The 15,443-nt window shown below is 35.6% G+C and overlaps 1 protein-coding gene across 1 annotated transcript; it reads right to left on the reverse strand.

Annotated features, from left to right (window-relative positions):
- Window positions 1–2,637: 2,637 nt before the first annotated feature.
- On the reverse strand, window positions 2,638–5,759 carry LOC112053131 (TWiK family of potassium channels protein 18). Its single transcript, XM_024092432.2, has 2 exons — window positions 5,066–5,759; window positions 2,638–4,986 (listed from the first exon to the last, which is right to left on the reverse strand). Exons 1-2 carry the CDS (start codon window positions 5,664–5,666, stop codon window positions 4,190–4,192), a joined length of 1,398 nt encoding a protein of 465 aa, XP_023948200.2. The 5' UTR covers window positions 5,667–5,759; the 3' UTR covers window positions 2,638–4,189.
- Between the last annotated feature and the right edge of the window lie 9,684 nt (window positions 5,760–15,443).

Consider the following 15,443-nt stretch of genomic DNA (forward strand, 5'->3'; position numbering starts at 1 on the left):
TGTGGCGGCGTTTTGTGGCAGCGTTATGTGGCTAGTGCGGGCCACAAAAGCGAGCAGCGACGATTGTGTGGCGGCCACCGACTTCAAACGTATGCGGAGAGTTAAATATGCCAGTAGCGGAGTTTTGTGGTTGTGGCCGGTGGGCCGTGTGCGGGAGCCCTGACGGTCATATTTATTTACATGGATTAAGATTCTATGCGCACATTTTCGGGTGTTAGCGACGTACTTAACTTTTTGAATTACCATAATATAGCAACACGCTGACTTCTTTACAATCCCGTACGAAATTTAGTAAAAATCTAATGTAAGTACTGGGCTAACGAAGCACGCGTTTAACGCTTTGGTTTATAACGCAAATAACGGTACCTGCGCAATTGGCGGCCATTTTGGTTCAACTTTCTTGCCGGGGCAGGGGTCTAAATACTAACATATTTTCTTTGAATTTAACTGAAAAACTAAAGCGTGTGGAAGGTTTATCATAAACTGTAGCGCTATTCTATCTAACACGATACTACAGGAGAGATTCTAAACTCATAAGTTAGCCCTTGAATGTAATCATACCTATGATGGTAAGTAATGATGCGGGCTAACTTGTTAGGAGGAGGATGAAGAATCCTTCGGCTTCTACACGACATCGTGCCGGAACGAACCCATAAAACTCACACTGTCGAGTTATAAAAACATCGTTTTAATAGAAGATCCACACTAAAACAACTTTACCCAAAGATTTTATACTAGTAGGTATGTTATTATCACGTCGAAACTTAGACGCAGTAAAGTGGCTATTGTCATAGTTTCATTCAGTCGCATAATAAACAACTTAAGTTATATAAACAAATAATACCTATGCTTGCACAATCACTCCTACTACCAATTCTCGATTATGCTGACACGTGTTATCTTAATTTGAGTGAGGAACTGCTTGATAAGCTTGAGCGCATTCAGAACATTTGTATAAGATTCATATTTGGACTTCGCAAATATGATCATATTTCCGAATTTCGCGATAAACTCAAGTGGCCTTCAATTCGCCTTCGCAGGAATACTCACATTCTTTTTATTTTATATAACGTCCTTTTTAACCCTGCTACTCCCCCATATCTAAAGGAGCGATTTAACTTTCTCAGTGATTCTCATTGTCGCTCACTTCGATCTGAGGATAATTTCATTCTAAAAATTCCTTCCCATAATACTTCCTATTATTCTAAATCATTCTCTGTAAAAGCTGCTCGCCTCTGGAATTCCTTACCTCTCGAGGCTCGGCGTGCGCAATCTCTAGCTTCTTTCAAACAACTGGTAAATATGCACTTCTTTCCTCCTTGACCTTTTTATCATTCCGTATTTATTTTCGTTTAAATGATTTTATTTATTTGTTCATGTTTAAATAATTGTTGATGTTGTCTTGTTTCTTACTTTTTACATCTAAATTATTTAAATAAAATTTTCGTATGTATGCTTATGTTATATATATATATATATATATTTATTTGTAAGTATCCTTATTTATGTAGGAATATATGTAATTGTTGGTAGGTATGTATGTATATTTGTATGTGTTCATATATATATATAAATATATTGATTTTGATTTTATATATTATTATCTAAGTGTAATATATCTTCTACTTCTCTTTTTATGTGTACACCCGTCATTATGCATTATTCCTTGTATTTATTTTCTCTTTTTTTCGATTGGTTGTCTGGAAGAGATCGCTCATTAGCGATAAGGCCGCCAATTGTACATTAGTTTTTAAGTAAATTTCTTGCCTGTTATTATTATTTTTGGTGTACAATAAAGTATATTTCATTCATTCATTCATTCATTAATACCTAAATATCGTCTATAATGTCGAGTTGTGTCTACAGGAAGTGTAAAAACTATAAATATGTCGGCGAGTGAGTTATTTGATCGGTTATCAAAATCTACATTAATTATTGTGATAATATTAGAATCAGGTTTTCATGTAATTGGGATTTAATTATTTACTGTTTAAATAAACAAGACTGTAAAAGGTTGATCACGTGACTCTCGTCCAATAGCATCGCGCGCGCATCTCGTCCAAATGGCGCGTAGCCGGTACATTTTGTCAAATGTGCCTCACTCTGTCGAGTGAGGCACCCTGCCCCCGCTGTAGTCTGCTAGTTGAGCAGTTCAATTGTAATCGCATTCCCGAAATAGATAGTCGTATTCCATTTGTTAAATAGGTAGTGATAGTTAAATAGTGGTGCAATGGTAAAATAGTTAGTGATAGTTCGGCCATTGCATTGTTATTTACTTGGCTGGGAGGCAACACGGGGAAGGGGAGTATTTGTTAACAGTAAAAGGGCCCTTTAACCCTACTACTAGCGGTTGCCAGCCCGCTCATGCTTGTCTACCTATCCTATGATAGTTAACCCTGGTTTACATCTGATAGATGAGCGCTTTACTTGATCAATATTGTAGTTAGAGGGTACAATTGTATTAGTAAGTTAAGCGGTCGTTCCGGTAATGGGTGTTCAGGTTGTTTCTAACACGGATCTTACGCTATTATTATTATTAGCGCTATTTGTCTATTTACTTCTCTGTCTACAGTGTAAATGTATTTATCTCTGGGCGTATACAATTAAAGAAACGTTTATTTTGATAAAAATGTTTTATTATCTTTACACTTCATACAATTGCACAAAATGACTTAGGTCCTTAAAATTACGTAAATGTTAAAATTCACACTTTGTACGTACTAAACTATTTTTGTGATTAGAGTTTTACTTCACAAAATTAGTTTGATAAATAATGTATTATTATAAATATTATAATTATTATTGACAAACACAAAATATTATTATTTATCAATTCCTCTATAGATAAGTAACATTCACTTTGATGGAAATTAATCAGTTTTTAGGGTTCCGCAGTCAAACAAGGAACTTAGTTTTGTTTTGTGTGTCTGTTTGTCCTATTGCTTATAAGTCACAGCCATCGAAACGCTAACGCTGAAATTCAGCACAAGTAAATACACAGTTTACAGCGTTACATGTGTGTCCTGTTGAGTTCTATTTAGTGAATGAACGAAAAAAGGGGAACAAATGAGAAATACATAGTGAATAAGTGCCACACTCATGACTATGTATGAGTGCAAAATCACTGAATTAACTATAGATATTATTAAATATATACGTAATAAATACAGCTTCAAGGTTTTCGAAAAATATAAATTACATAAATAAACAAGAAAATGATAATATACTATCAGAAATCCATTTATGGATGGTCACGGAAGTCCTAGTTCCATAGTAGAAGCTTTTAAAAAGTCGTTCTAACCATATTTAGCTCCAGACTGGCTAAAATCCCTCAGTGAGTATATTCATGTCCCCTTAATGCAAATTCACAATAAAAAATAATTATTATAGTAATACCGTCAGCTTGCTTACAATTGGCATATGTTTTTTTTTATGTTCTACAAAATATATTTAATGTTAATAATATACATTTTAACTACGGAACCCTTGAGTATTCATACTAACTCACTGACACTCACTCAGATAGTAAACATACTTTAATGTTCTAACCATAAAAAATATCCAGACTTGCTATTTTAAAGCCAATAATATAAATGTAAATACGCAATAATATGATGTACACATAATATATTTCACAATAATTAATATTATTTATATTAGTTACCTCATAAACCAATTCCATTGTATTCAATTAAACAAGTACGGTAGAAAAAATGATATATATCCGTATTGATTTTAACACTTATTTAAATATATTTTATATATTATTTTCTCATTTAAATAGGTTTTATACAATTACTAAAGGATCCACAGCTCCAGTCAATTAACCGAGACAAATTACCCGCCTAATTTGGCACTATATTTACCTAAGTAACATAAATAACAAACACTTCAGTCATTTTATTTAGTAAACGAGTATTATTTATCAAAACCATTTTCTATTATTACTACAGTTCCATAATTCCTTTTTATATCTAGATGTTAAAAGTTAAATACCAAAAGAAATACGATTTAGATATTACATTGGAGTGGCCCTTTCCGGTTCTTTTTCTTCCTTTAGGGTATAGACTGATCGACGGATCGCACCACCTTCGTACCTCGGAGCTGGTACATGATGCAGTACTTCTGGTAGCGAATCCGCTTCAGAATTAATTGCAGTCTCTTCTGTAAAATTGCCGCTTTCGTCTCGTCAAGATCGTTGCAAAAACTCCGGTGTTAAAATCTTCTGCGTGTTTCCTTTTAGGATCTTCTCGTGGTGCCTTAATCGGTGAACAATTTCATCGTGGAGAACATTGAAGCACATTGCCGTCAGAGCCAATCCAGTCATTATGTAAATGGAGCAGAACCAAACAGTGCCTGTTGATGCACCATTTTTTTGTGTTAATCCAGGAGCCAAGTGCCCAAAACCAATTGTGCTAAGGCTCATGAAGCAGAAATAAACACCGTCAATAGGGCTCCACCCTTCTAATTGATACAAAACGAGAGCACCAAAGAAAATGTAAGTAAAAATTGCTGTTAGACACAACGATATTGGTGCAAGAATGGAAAATCCACGCAGAGATACTTTAGAATCCGTATCGGCACAGCTCATTGAGTCACAATCGCGAAGAAAGTTAAGCCCGGTTGTCTTATCTTTAATGGAAGTTGTGCTGAGACTGTTGGCTTGAGAAGCCGATATTATAGTACCTGATGGCGATCGTACATAATAGGGTTCTTGCAAATGCAACGTTTGTGACCTATAATCATCGGGACGTCTTATTTTATCTTTACGATCTTTGACAGCAATTGTTCTTTCGTCCAGGCAGCAGTAGCCACATTTCGAACAAAGACAACAGCATAATGCTCGACTAAAGACACTCCGAGCAAGTCTTGATAAAAGTGCGCCTACAACGGACAAGTAGAGTAGTGTTAATGGTATGCCTATAACAGCGTATCCAATGGTAACAGCTTTACCTAAAGCAGTTTTAGGAGCTACACTGCCGTAACCTGTAAACAAAACAAATTAAATTATAAAACGTAACAATGGATTTTTACTGGTCTTTAAATCTTTTAACAAAATATTTACCAATAGTAGTCAGAACTGTCAATGAGTAAAGAAACGCTTTTGCGAAATTCCACTCATAATCATCGTTGATTGCCAAAGATGGTGCAGACTCTAACGCTCTCGCTCCACCATATTGTTCAGATACATCAGCAGCAACTCTTGCAACTAGTTTCTCTTGAAATCTCGCAATTTCTTGTGCGGCGAGTCTCGTCCAATTTTCTTTATAGAGAATATTCAAGGAAACTGTTATTTCCCAAATGCTTTCGACGGTTTGTGATCTCAAATCAGCGCTAACTTGTGAAATACTGCTATTGACTTTAGGAATAGGATGAGATTTCTTGTTTTCATTTGCATGATAAGATGTTGTAGCCAATGTCTTCTGATGCACTTTTGCAGCACTGCCTTCAATGGCTAGAAATATAAATGCCCCTACTAATGTATATATTAGAAGAATTATAAATATTCCTAAGTTTGTTATACATCCTGCAATCAAACTTTTCTTTTTACTCTTTTTAGTTTTAACGCAAAGACAACAGGTTGTAACAATATCGTCATAGTTATCTGTTTTACCATTTTTCTTGTATTTTCCATTCACAGAACTCTTTTTCTTATTTTTTTCCATATTTGAATTCAGGAGACTTCACTGTTGCTCATCTCTTAGACTGCTTAGATATCGAGTAAGACCGATTATATTACTTTTACTCCTATTTTTTCCGTAATCTGTAACAAAATAATAATATTTATTAGTGTTCATATCTATGGCAAATCCCAAAAACTTAGCCTAGAGCATGACTTTGAATGGATTTGAATATTTTGTACATCCCAAGCCAAACTTTTTTTTTCCGGAATAGATTGACTATATTCGTAATTAACAAAATAATGTTAGAGTTTAAAAAGTTTCTAAATATATTCTCGTATATGCACTAGATGTCAGACGAAAGTTTCAAGATGCAACAAGTCGACGTAGAAAATAAAGCAAGTCACGATTTCAACTAAAAACCGTTAATTGCTATTTCGGCCAAGACTAGTGCGGTACTTTTCATCCAAGCTAATCAAATCCTAAAATATGAAAACATCAACACAAATTGTCAATTTATTTTAAACATTTCTTTAATGAAAGAAAAGAGACCTAATTTATATGAATCAAAACATCGTTTATAACAACTCATATTCGGCTCACTGCCGGCCTAACTCCTCAGAATGAGAGGGGTTAGGCCAATAGTCCACAACGCTGGCCCAATGCGAATTGGCCGACTTCACACACACAGAGAATAACGAAAATTCTCTGGTATGCAGGTTTCGTTACGCTGTTTTCGTTCACCGTTTGAGACAAAACGTATTTTCCCAGAAAAACGTAGCTACAACAAACATTGTTAACCAGAGGCAGAGATGTTGTGTGGCTACCACTATATTATATACGAGTATATACGAGTATATAATATAATACTGGAAACGTGATAGCCCAGTAGATATGTCCTCTGCCTCTGATTCCGGAGGGCGTAGGTTCGAATCCGGTCCAGGGCATGCACCTCCAACTTAGAAGGTGCATGCATGCATTTGGTGTGCATTTTAAGAAATTAAATATCACGTGTCTCAAACGGCGAAGGAAAATATCGTGAGGAAACCTGCACATCAGAGAATTTTCTTAATTCTCTGTGTGTGTGAAGTCTGCCAATCCGCATTGGGCCAGCGTGGTGGCCTAATTGGCCTAACCCCTCTCATCCTGAGAGGATACTCGAGCTCAGCAGTGTGCCGTATATGAGTTGATAATGATGATGATATACTCGTATTATTTTAAGTAATTAAATTATTTAAATATAGATTCACATAATTCATACATGATTTCAATGAAAGCGGATATTCTTAAAATAAAAATAAACGAGACGATGAAAGAAAATTCCCCGATTTATATTTAAATGTAATCGGTGATCTTGTGCTGATTATCATTCGAATAATAGCATTCGTCGTAAACCTGTGCCATATAAGGAATATAATCCGAAATTCAGCAAAGGGAAATAAAGTAGCTCGACTAGTAAAAGGCGTGTCGGAAAACGCAGAAAAAGAGAAAGGAAATCCAAAATGGATATCGTGAATAAATACATATTATCCGTGATGTTTTGAGAAAACAACTTAAACACGAGCGCTCTTTGAATGAGACTCTTTTATTGGTTTTTACTTTTAAGGGTTCCGTGTATCCGGATAAACTACGGAACCCTTATAAAATTACTAGTTTGTCTATTTACTTGTCTATCATAGCGAAGTTGTCGTTACTGGACAAATAAACGTTTATATATTTCACGCCCCGTGGGTTTACTCGCGTAGTATCGAATAAGTAGATAAAATATAGCCTATTACTCACAAGTAACATGGCTTTCTAGTGGTAAATTAATTTTCAAAATCGGTTTAGTAGATCCAGAGATTAACTACCCCTTACGATATTTATTGTGATGTCACTTTTGGGGATATAGTTTCAATAAATAAAATATTTTGAACAAAAAATTGTACCGATTCCAAAGATACAATACAGGCTACACTAATAATCTTTTTAACATAAAAATGGAACCGACTTCAAAGTCGTATTTCAGTTATTTTGATTTTAGCACAAAATTACTAATCCGATTTTCATGAAAATGAAATGAAACCAATCTGGAACCAATTTTGAAATTTTTTTAAAACAAAAAAAAATAATTTTCAAAATTGGTTAGTAAATGACGAAGTTATGAGGTAACAAACATTAGAAAAAAAACAAACCTCCGAATTGACCTTTTCTGAAGTCAGGTAACAAAAATATTTATTTCTATTCCAGAATTTTCTGCAGAGTTCGACGACTAACTATGTGCCCAGTCGCCAGAGACCCTACCCTAAGTTTCGTGGCAGCCCTACGCTAGAAATCCTTAAAGTTTAATCTTTAATAATGTCTTACGGACAGTTGGCGATTTGAAACTTCAAGACCTGCTAACGCCACTGTCAAAACTCCATATCTGCCTACCAATAGTGAAGGATGGAATTTAGATGAAGGTAAGCCGTCCCAATAAAAAAACAAACCATATAACGTGATACAGACTCTGGTTTCTCATATATCTAGATACAGTACAACAATGAATATGTATGGATTTTACAGGTAACCTGGCGGGAATCGGCTTGCATGAACTCGCTGCTACCTTATTTAGCATATGCTGACCTAGACCATAGCTAAATACTAGACCCTACTCGAGCCAACAAAGTTTCAGCTATTACAAAATGAGAAAGATCTAGCTCAGTGATTCCCAAAGTCGTCTATATCGACCCCTAGGGGTCTATGACAACCTGCAAGGGGTCTACGTTAGCGATAAATAATTTGCGGGTCCATGATATAAAAATGGGGATCCACGATAATGGGTCTCAACAAATACACTGACAGTACATATTTACTTATAACATACTATCTTATAATATCAAAACTTATACATTATTTATAAAAGTACCTATTAAGTAAAAAAGTTATTATACAGGAAGAAAATTTTTTTAGTGCGGATATTTTTATATTTTGTACATAAACAAAATTTAATGATCACGTATTTTTTCTTTTTTTTTTAACTCAAAAATAACAAAATTATCGTTAGCTAAAGTTATTTACTTTTTAACAGAATTTTAGGGTCACCCTATTGTGCGTTTATTTTATTTTCGTTTGATACCTAAAGGACGTCACCAGATTACTTTTAAGCTGAATATATCTTGTTTAGTAATAATATGTACATTATTTTGTTATTTTAGAGACATAAATTAAAAAAAAAATTACATAAAATGTATCGAACTGTTGGTAGATTTATATTCTATTAATGATACAGAACCACGAAAAAAAATATCCGCACTAAAGACGGAATCACCCTGTATATATTTATAAAATTATGTAAGTTATAGAATGTTGGTATTCACTTTCGTCGCAATACATTTTGAACATGTAAAAACCTGAGAAAAGAAAACCTTTACTTTAAACATAAGTTTTTAACACTAAACTTCACTACAGTTAGAAGTTTACAAGAAATCCATATCAGGTAAGTAGGGGGTCTACCCAACACGGAAAAACATGGCAAGGGGTCTACGACACAGAAAATTTTGAGGAACTCTGATCTCTTACAGACTCTCGTTCTATAACCCAAAAGTCAAATCTTAATAAGGAAGGTTTACGATGTTCGCAGATAAAGCCAGGCTTACTAAATCGCTGACGATGTTACCGTATGGCTTATAGATTACACACTTAGTTCAACCGCATAAGTTCGGCTAGAGTGTTTCAAAGAACATTACATTAACGTTATGGCATCCCTTCCGCTACATTAGTCAAAGCTTGCATTGATTATGGAACACGTAATACTGGTGTAAAGTTTTCTTTAATAAATTAGAAGTGACTTTGTAAGTCATTTTAAATATAAATAGGTAAAATAAAGGTAAACACAACATACATATAACTAACTCTAGCAAGAATATTATTACTAGCGAACCCGCTACTTCATCCGCGTGTTTATTTTTTCACAAATTCCTCATTATTCGCGAGGGATACCTTCGTTCTCTAAATGTGTCGCGAATACAGAAACCGTGAATATGGAATGGTATTTTATATGGGATTATAAGGGATACGTTCTTGGGTGACAAAGTAAAAAACAAATATATAAAGAAAAAACAATTAATTGAAGTTATTAATTAACTATTATCTTTAGTCTTAGACAATGGTTTGAAGAATTTTTAAATTTTTTCTTGCTTGACATTTTTCAAAAGCATCAGTTACAAAATTCTTAGACAACTGCAAGATTACAGGCATTCACAACACTGCAGAGTCCGGTTAAAAACTTAACGTAAGATTAAACTATTCTTAAATCTTAGAGAATTTGCCAAGAATTGACAATAATGAATGAAATGTTAAAAACAAGAAAAATTACCAAAAATTTACAATAATAATAAAAATAATTAAAATGTCAAAATCAATGAAATTTACAATAATAATAATAACGTCTAACGTCGTCGTCGCCATATACGGCTCACTGCTGACCTCGAGTCTCCTCTCAGAATTAGAGGGGTTAGACGTTAGACCATTAGTCCACCACGCTGGCCCAATGCGAATTGGCAGACTTCACACACGCAGAGAATTAAGAAATTCTCTGGTATGCAGGTTTCCTCATGATGTTTTTCTTCACGGTTTGAGACACACAACTGAAAAGTTGGAGGTGCATGCCCCGGACCGGATTCGAACCCACACCCTCCGGAATTGGAGGCAGAGGTCATATCCACTGGGCTATCACGTCTCTCCAATATCATGTACTCTACTGTACTGCAATAACTGGATCTTGTACCAACACATCTAATAACTCTTGTACGGGTGGGTGATTAATACCGTAGTCAAAATTTAATGGACAAAAACTTGTCTATGTACAGCTTAGAACTATGACCACAGTACAAGTTTGTTGTAAGTTATGAGTTTGACTATTTGTTAGATATACATGTTTACACTACAGAGGACTCTCAGACTACAAAACATGGGATTTTGTGAAATAGATTGTTGATGAAGATTTTTCTTTTTTGTAAATATTTGCGTATGTTTTTTTTTTATTTTCGAGGAAAATCATTTGGGTGTGAAGTCGATCGCGCGGGGCAGAGGGAAGGACTGCGCGGGTATGAAATGCGTGGCACCCCTCTCCCGGTCCGCGCGAATCATGGCTAATGATATGATGATGATGATGATTTTTTTTATTTTTTACAAGTTAGCCCTTGACTACAATCTCACCTGGTAATTGATGATGCAGTCTAAGATGGAAGCGGGCTAACTTGTTAGGAGGAGGATGAAAATCCACACCCCTTTCGGTTTCTACACGGCATCGTACCGGAACGCTAAATCGCTTGGCGGTACGTCTTTGCCGGTAGGGTGGCAACTAGCCACGGCCGAAGCCTCCCACCAGCCAGACCTGGACAAATTAAGAAAATCTCAATCTGCCCAGCCGGGGATCGAACCCAGGACCTCCGTCTTGTAAATCCACCGCGCATACCACTGCGACACGGAGAACGTCAAATGATGATGATAATTTGATGGAAACTATATAAATATTATTTCTTCATACTTTTCTACAACACCAATCGCGCGTGGAATCTGCCAAACAAAATTGTTTGCTTCGAGTACGATACAGTTACTACGTGGCACAGATCCATCATAATAGCAGAAATCGTCAGGCATCGTATTACATCGTAGGTACAACCTACGATACAAGGGGCCTCATAAAAAATAACTAGGGGAGGGAAATTGTGTCGCCGTGAATACTCGGCTTAGCGCGCTCCTTAATCATGCAGGATTTTTGTCATACAATTTCGTTGTTGTGCTTACAAAAACACGGCAGGCTTTTCAAACCATCGCTGCTTGTTCCAGCCTTACAATAACGCCTTGTAGCCTCGTCTACAATGTTTCTACAAACCTATAGTTATAGTCAGTTATACGAAATGACATTTTCATTTTATTATGCGCTGAATTTCATATTAGAATAGAATAGAATCTCTTTATTTGTCCACACACAAATAATGAAATGAAAATAAACAAACAGAACATACAATACATACATCTGGTCGTGGACAAAAAAGGTATTCACCTCAGCACGATGCCACAGCGAGCTGTGGCGCTGGTTTTCAGGTGAAACCTTGTGTGTTCACGGACGTGTCTACGTGACGTGTCTTAACTTAAAACTTATACATGATTACAAATTATACAATTTATACTAAGTAAAATAAAATAATGAAACAAAAAACAAAAAAGAACAGAGTAAAAAAATAACAAAATTAACATATATGGGAATTGCATAAAAAATTGTCAAGACTTAGCAAATGAGTGTGAGAGTAAGTTACTTCTAATAAAATTTCAAGCCCGTTATTTTTTTCTCTTCTTTATATAATAGTCTAATTCAATTAAATATTTAAACCCAATGGTTTAAATATTTAGATTTCAATGCTAAATTCTAAATACATTAGTATAGATTTAGAATAAAACGAACAACATGTAAAAGAATGTCAAAAGATTTTAACCGCCATTTTTATCCGAAGCTAAGTGACGATAAAAATCTATTTCCAGGTGTCTCCTCCGATAAAGGAAGATTAAGGATAAATCGATGATAATCCAATATTTTAGAGACTAAAGCTTCCCCAACGCCTAACGTGCCATTAAAATCTCCATCTCATTTTAAATGAGCCATTTTGTAATCGTACGTTCCCTCATACATAATTATATTTACTAGGTACTAGTGGTAATTCAAAACTTCGTCCGCGCTTTTTTTAATTTAGTTTTTCACAACTCCTACGGGAACCAAGGATTCGAAGTTAAAAGTAGCCTTTATGTTGCTTGAACACATCTTCTACCTTCCAGTGAAAGTCCCATTGAAATCGGTCTAACCCTTTCAGAGATTATTGATCGGATCACAAAATCTTTTATAATTTAGGTATTGTTCCATTGACACTAGTTTCATAAATATTTTGCACGCCTTTAACGGCAAAACATGGTCGGATCGAGTAATTGTATATTTAATGTAACCCTTGTTTAAAGCAAATAAATAAAACATTAAGCCCCGCATCAGAGCAGCTTGGTGGGTCGAAGCTCCATATCCCTTTTTTAAAAACCGGCTTGGCTCTGTAATGAGCTATTAAGAGCGCGCAGCACGTCGGTACGATACGGATAAAATTCGAAGCGCAAGCGAGACGCCGAATTATGACTTTCACGTGAGTGAAAAGCACGGAGCGATTGACGCGCGACGCAAATTTTATGACGTGAGCGCCAAAACCATTATTACCTAATTGCAAGTAAATGAAACAACATATCGAAAAACAAAATGGCCATGTTCAAGATATATACCTAATTTTCTATACTAAATAAAAATTTAAGAAAATTAGTTTGCTTTTCCTGAGATTGAAAGCAAAATGTGAGCAAAACATGTATTTTTTAAAAAAATAATCTATCGAGAAAAGGTTTACATATTGTGTATTTTGTATAGTCATAACGAAGCTAACACTTTGAAATATTATTTACCCAAATATCAAGCTCCTAACTTTTCCAGAATCTGAGATCCAGAACCATTTGTAACCACCAAATTACATATTGCACACTCTTAAAAGCTGTTGACAAATACAATAAATATGACTGATAAAGATATCATAATGTCAAACACTAAATCTCTCAACATTAAAGGCGATTGTGATTGCTAGTGCATTGCGCCATTAACCCCCAGAATCTAAGCTTGCAAGTTCGCAATATAGAACTAATCGGTAACTTTGGCTCTGCATATGAGAACTTTATGCAGATTAAGGCGATAATGACCGCAGCGGTATTACAACTCGTATCTTCGGAGTGCCTGGAGAGCGATAATGTATTCAGGTGCCATGTCTTGGTGTTAATAACTGATACCCAGTTGGTTGGGACACGGCTCGGATACGGTAAATGTAAACATTGTATTCTACTTCACGCAACGTCTGAACTTGAAACTGAAACTTGTATTGCACCTTCCTGCTCTTTCTTCGCAAGCCTCTTCTCAGCCTCTGTAGCCAAATGACTCTCTTTCTACGATCAGAGAGTCGATTCTCTTTCTACGATCGCAAACGCTTCGAAAACCAGAAATATTTATGGGAATAAAAGAGCTGTGATAGCCCAGTGGACCTCTGCCTCCGATTCCGGGGGGTGTGGGTTCGAATCCGGTCCAGGGCATGCACCTCCAACTTTTCAGTTGTGTGCATTTTAAGAAATTTAATATCACGTGTCTCGAGCGGTGAAGGAAAAACATCGTGAGGAAACCTGCATACCAGAGAATTTTCTTAATTCTCTGCGTGTGTGAAGCTCTTAAAAAAAATAATATCGAATGATGTCCGTAGAAGGTATAGATGACCCAATAATATATTTATTTCTACGGATTATTTTCTTTTCTATATTATATTTCTCACTAAAAAGTATACTAATTTACTAATTATTTATTTAGTAATACTTCTTCTTGTTGTTTCCGCCCGCGTCACCACATGGCTCCACGGAAGACCAGCGCTGCACTGGTGCATCCATCACCAGCTTAGCACATCCTGAATGGTGATCATTTTGGTATAACACACACCATCTTTAGCTTTATTTAATGCCTTTTAATTTTTAGTTTTTTTTTTTAATTGTATTTTTTTTGTCTTCTGTGTATTGTGTGTGGGTGCGTGTCAATTGTCCAATAAAATAATTTTCTTTTTTTCTCCCCAAGAATTCTTCGTAAGAAGCTCAATCTTGAACTCTATTTTTGCATACTAAGTACTCCATCCTATTAATCAAACACTAAAATACCTATGCAAGTAAAAGATCTTTTTAACACCGTTATGTTTAAACTCCGTTAAACTATTTTGAGACAAGTACCAAGACAGCAGTTTTTGCATCGTACAATTTCAACTAATAGGTAAGTTTAGTTTAGCATAATGGGAAACTTTGGCTACACTTCATAGTTGCAATAGCGTTGCAGATTGCAATTTCCCTTGGAGTAATATGTTTATAGACTAACTCTTCTTCTTCCTAGCATGGTCCCACAATGTGGGGCCCACTTTTCGGCATAATCTCGCCCACTTTTGCCCGATCTTGGGCATCGATGTCGAGCCAGCGCTTTGGGGTGGCCTCGGGCTTTAGTTCCAGGGACTGCGGACTTGCGGAGCTTTGCGGACGTCGTGCAATGTGTCCATACCCTCTGAGTCGGGCTTCCTGCAGCTTATCTCCGAGGTCACGGACACTGAGCCTACGGCGGATTTACTCGTTACGTTGTCGGTCATAACACATCCATCGTAGCATTTTCATCTCCGTGGCTAGACGGACTAACGGAGTACATAGACTAACTGTTACTTATAATAAAATCATTCAAAGGTTGGCGAAAGTGGGAGTCACATTCTGAAGTGTCGTACATACCTTTGTATTAATTAAAACTATTATTTAATAAAAAAATGGATTTTACAGAACGGAAATCAAAAGAAAAAGTGTATTTTGTTAACAAAAAAAACACTTGTAGCCTACGACTGAAACGCCTTGTGGTATTTACGAAGCTACCACGCAGTTGTATGTCAGCGGCGGTGTTTTACACATTTACGTATAGATAGGGTACCTACTAATTTTAAGGTATATCTTTTTTCTCCCTGCTTTTCGAGACTGCTTACTATTTGCTTTTTTACTAGTTAAATAATGATACTCAACTATTAATAAGCTTCCATAATGTACGCTACTTATATCTGCTAGCCCCAAAATACATGCAATCTTGCAATTCTCCAAATGGTGTTAGAATTTGACAATAAATTAATAATTTTTGATGTTTCTCAGTTTTCATAAATTCTGGTTTCAGTTGGTCTGTTATTTTTTGTAATTTGCGTACACAAAGTTTAACAAGGTACTTATTATAAG

The sequence above is a fragment of the Bicyclus anynana genome, chromosome 8 (assembly GCF_947172395.1).
Source record: "Bicyclus anynana chromosome 8, ilBicAnyn1.1, whole genome shotgun sequence".
NCBI classification, from domain to species: Eukaryota; Metazoa; Arthropoda; class Insecta; order Lepidoptera; family Nymphalidae; genus Bicyclus; species Bicyclus anynana.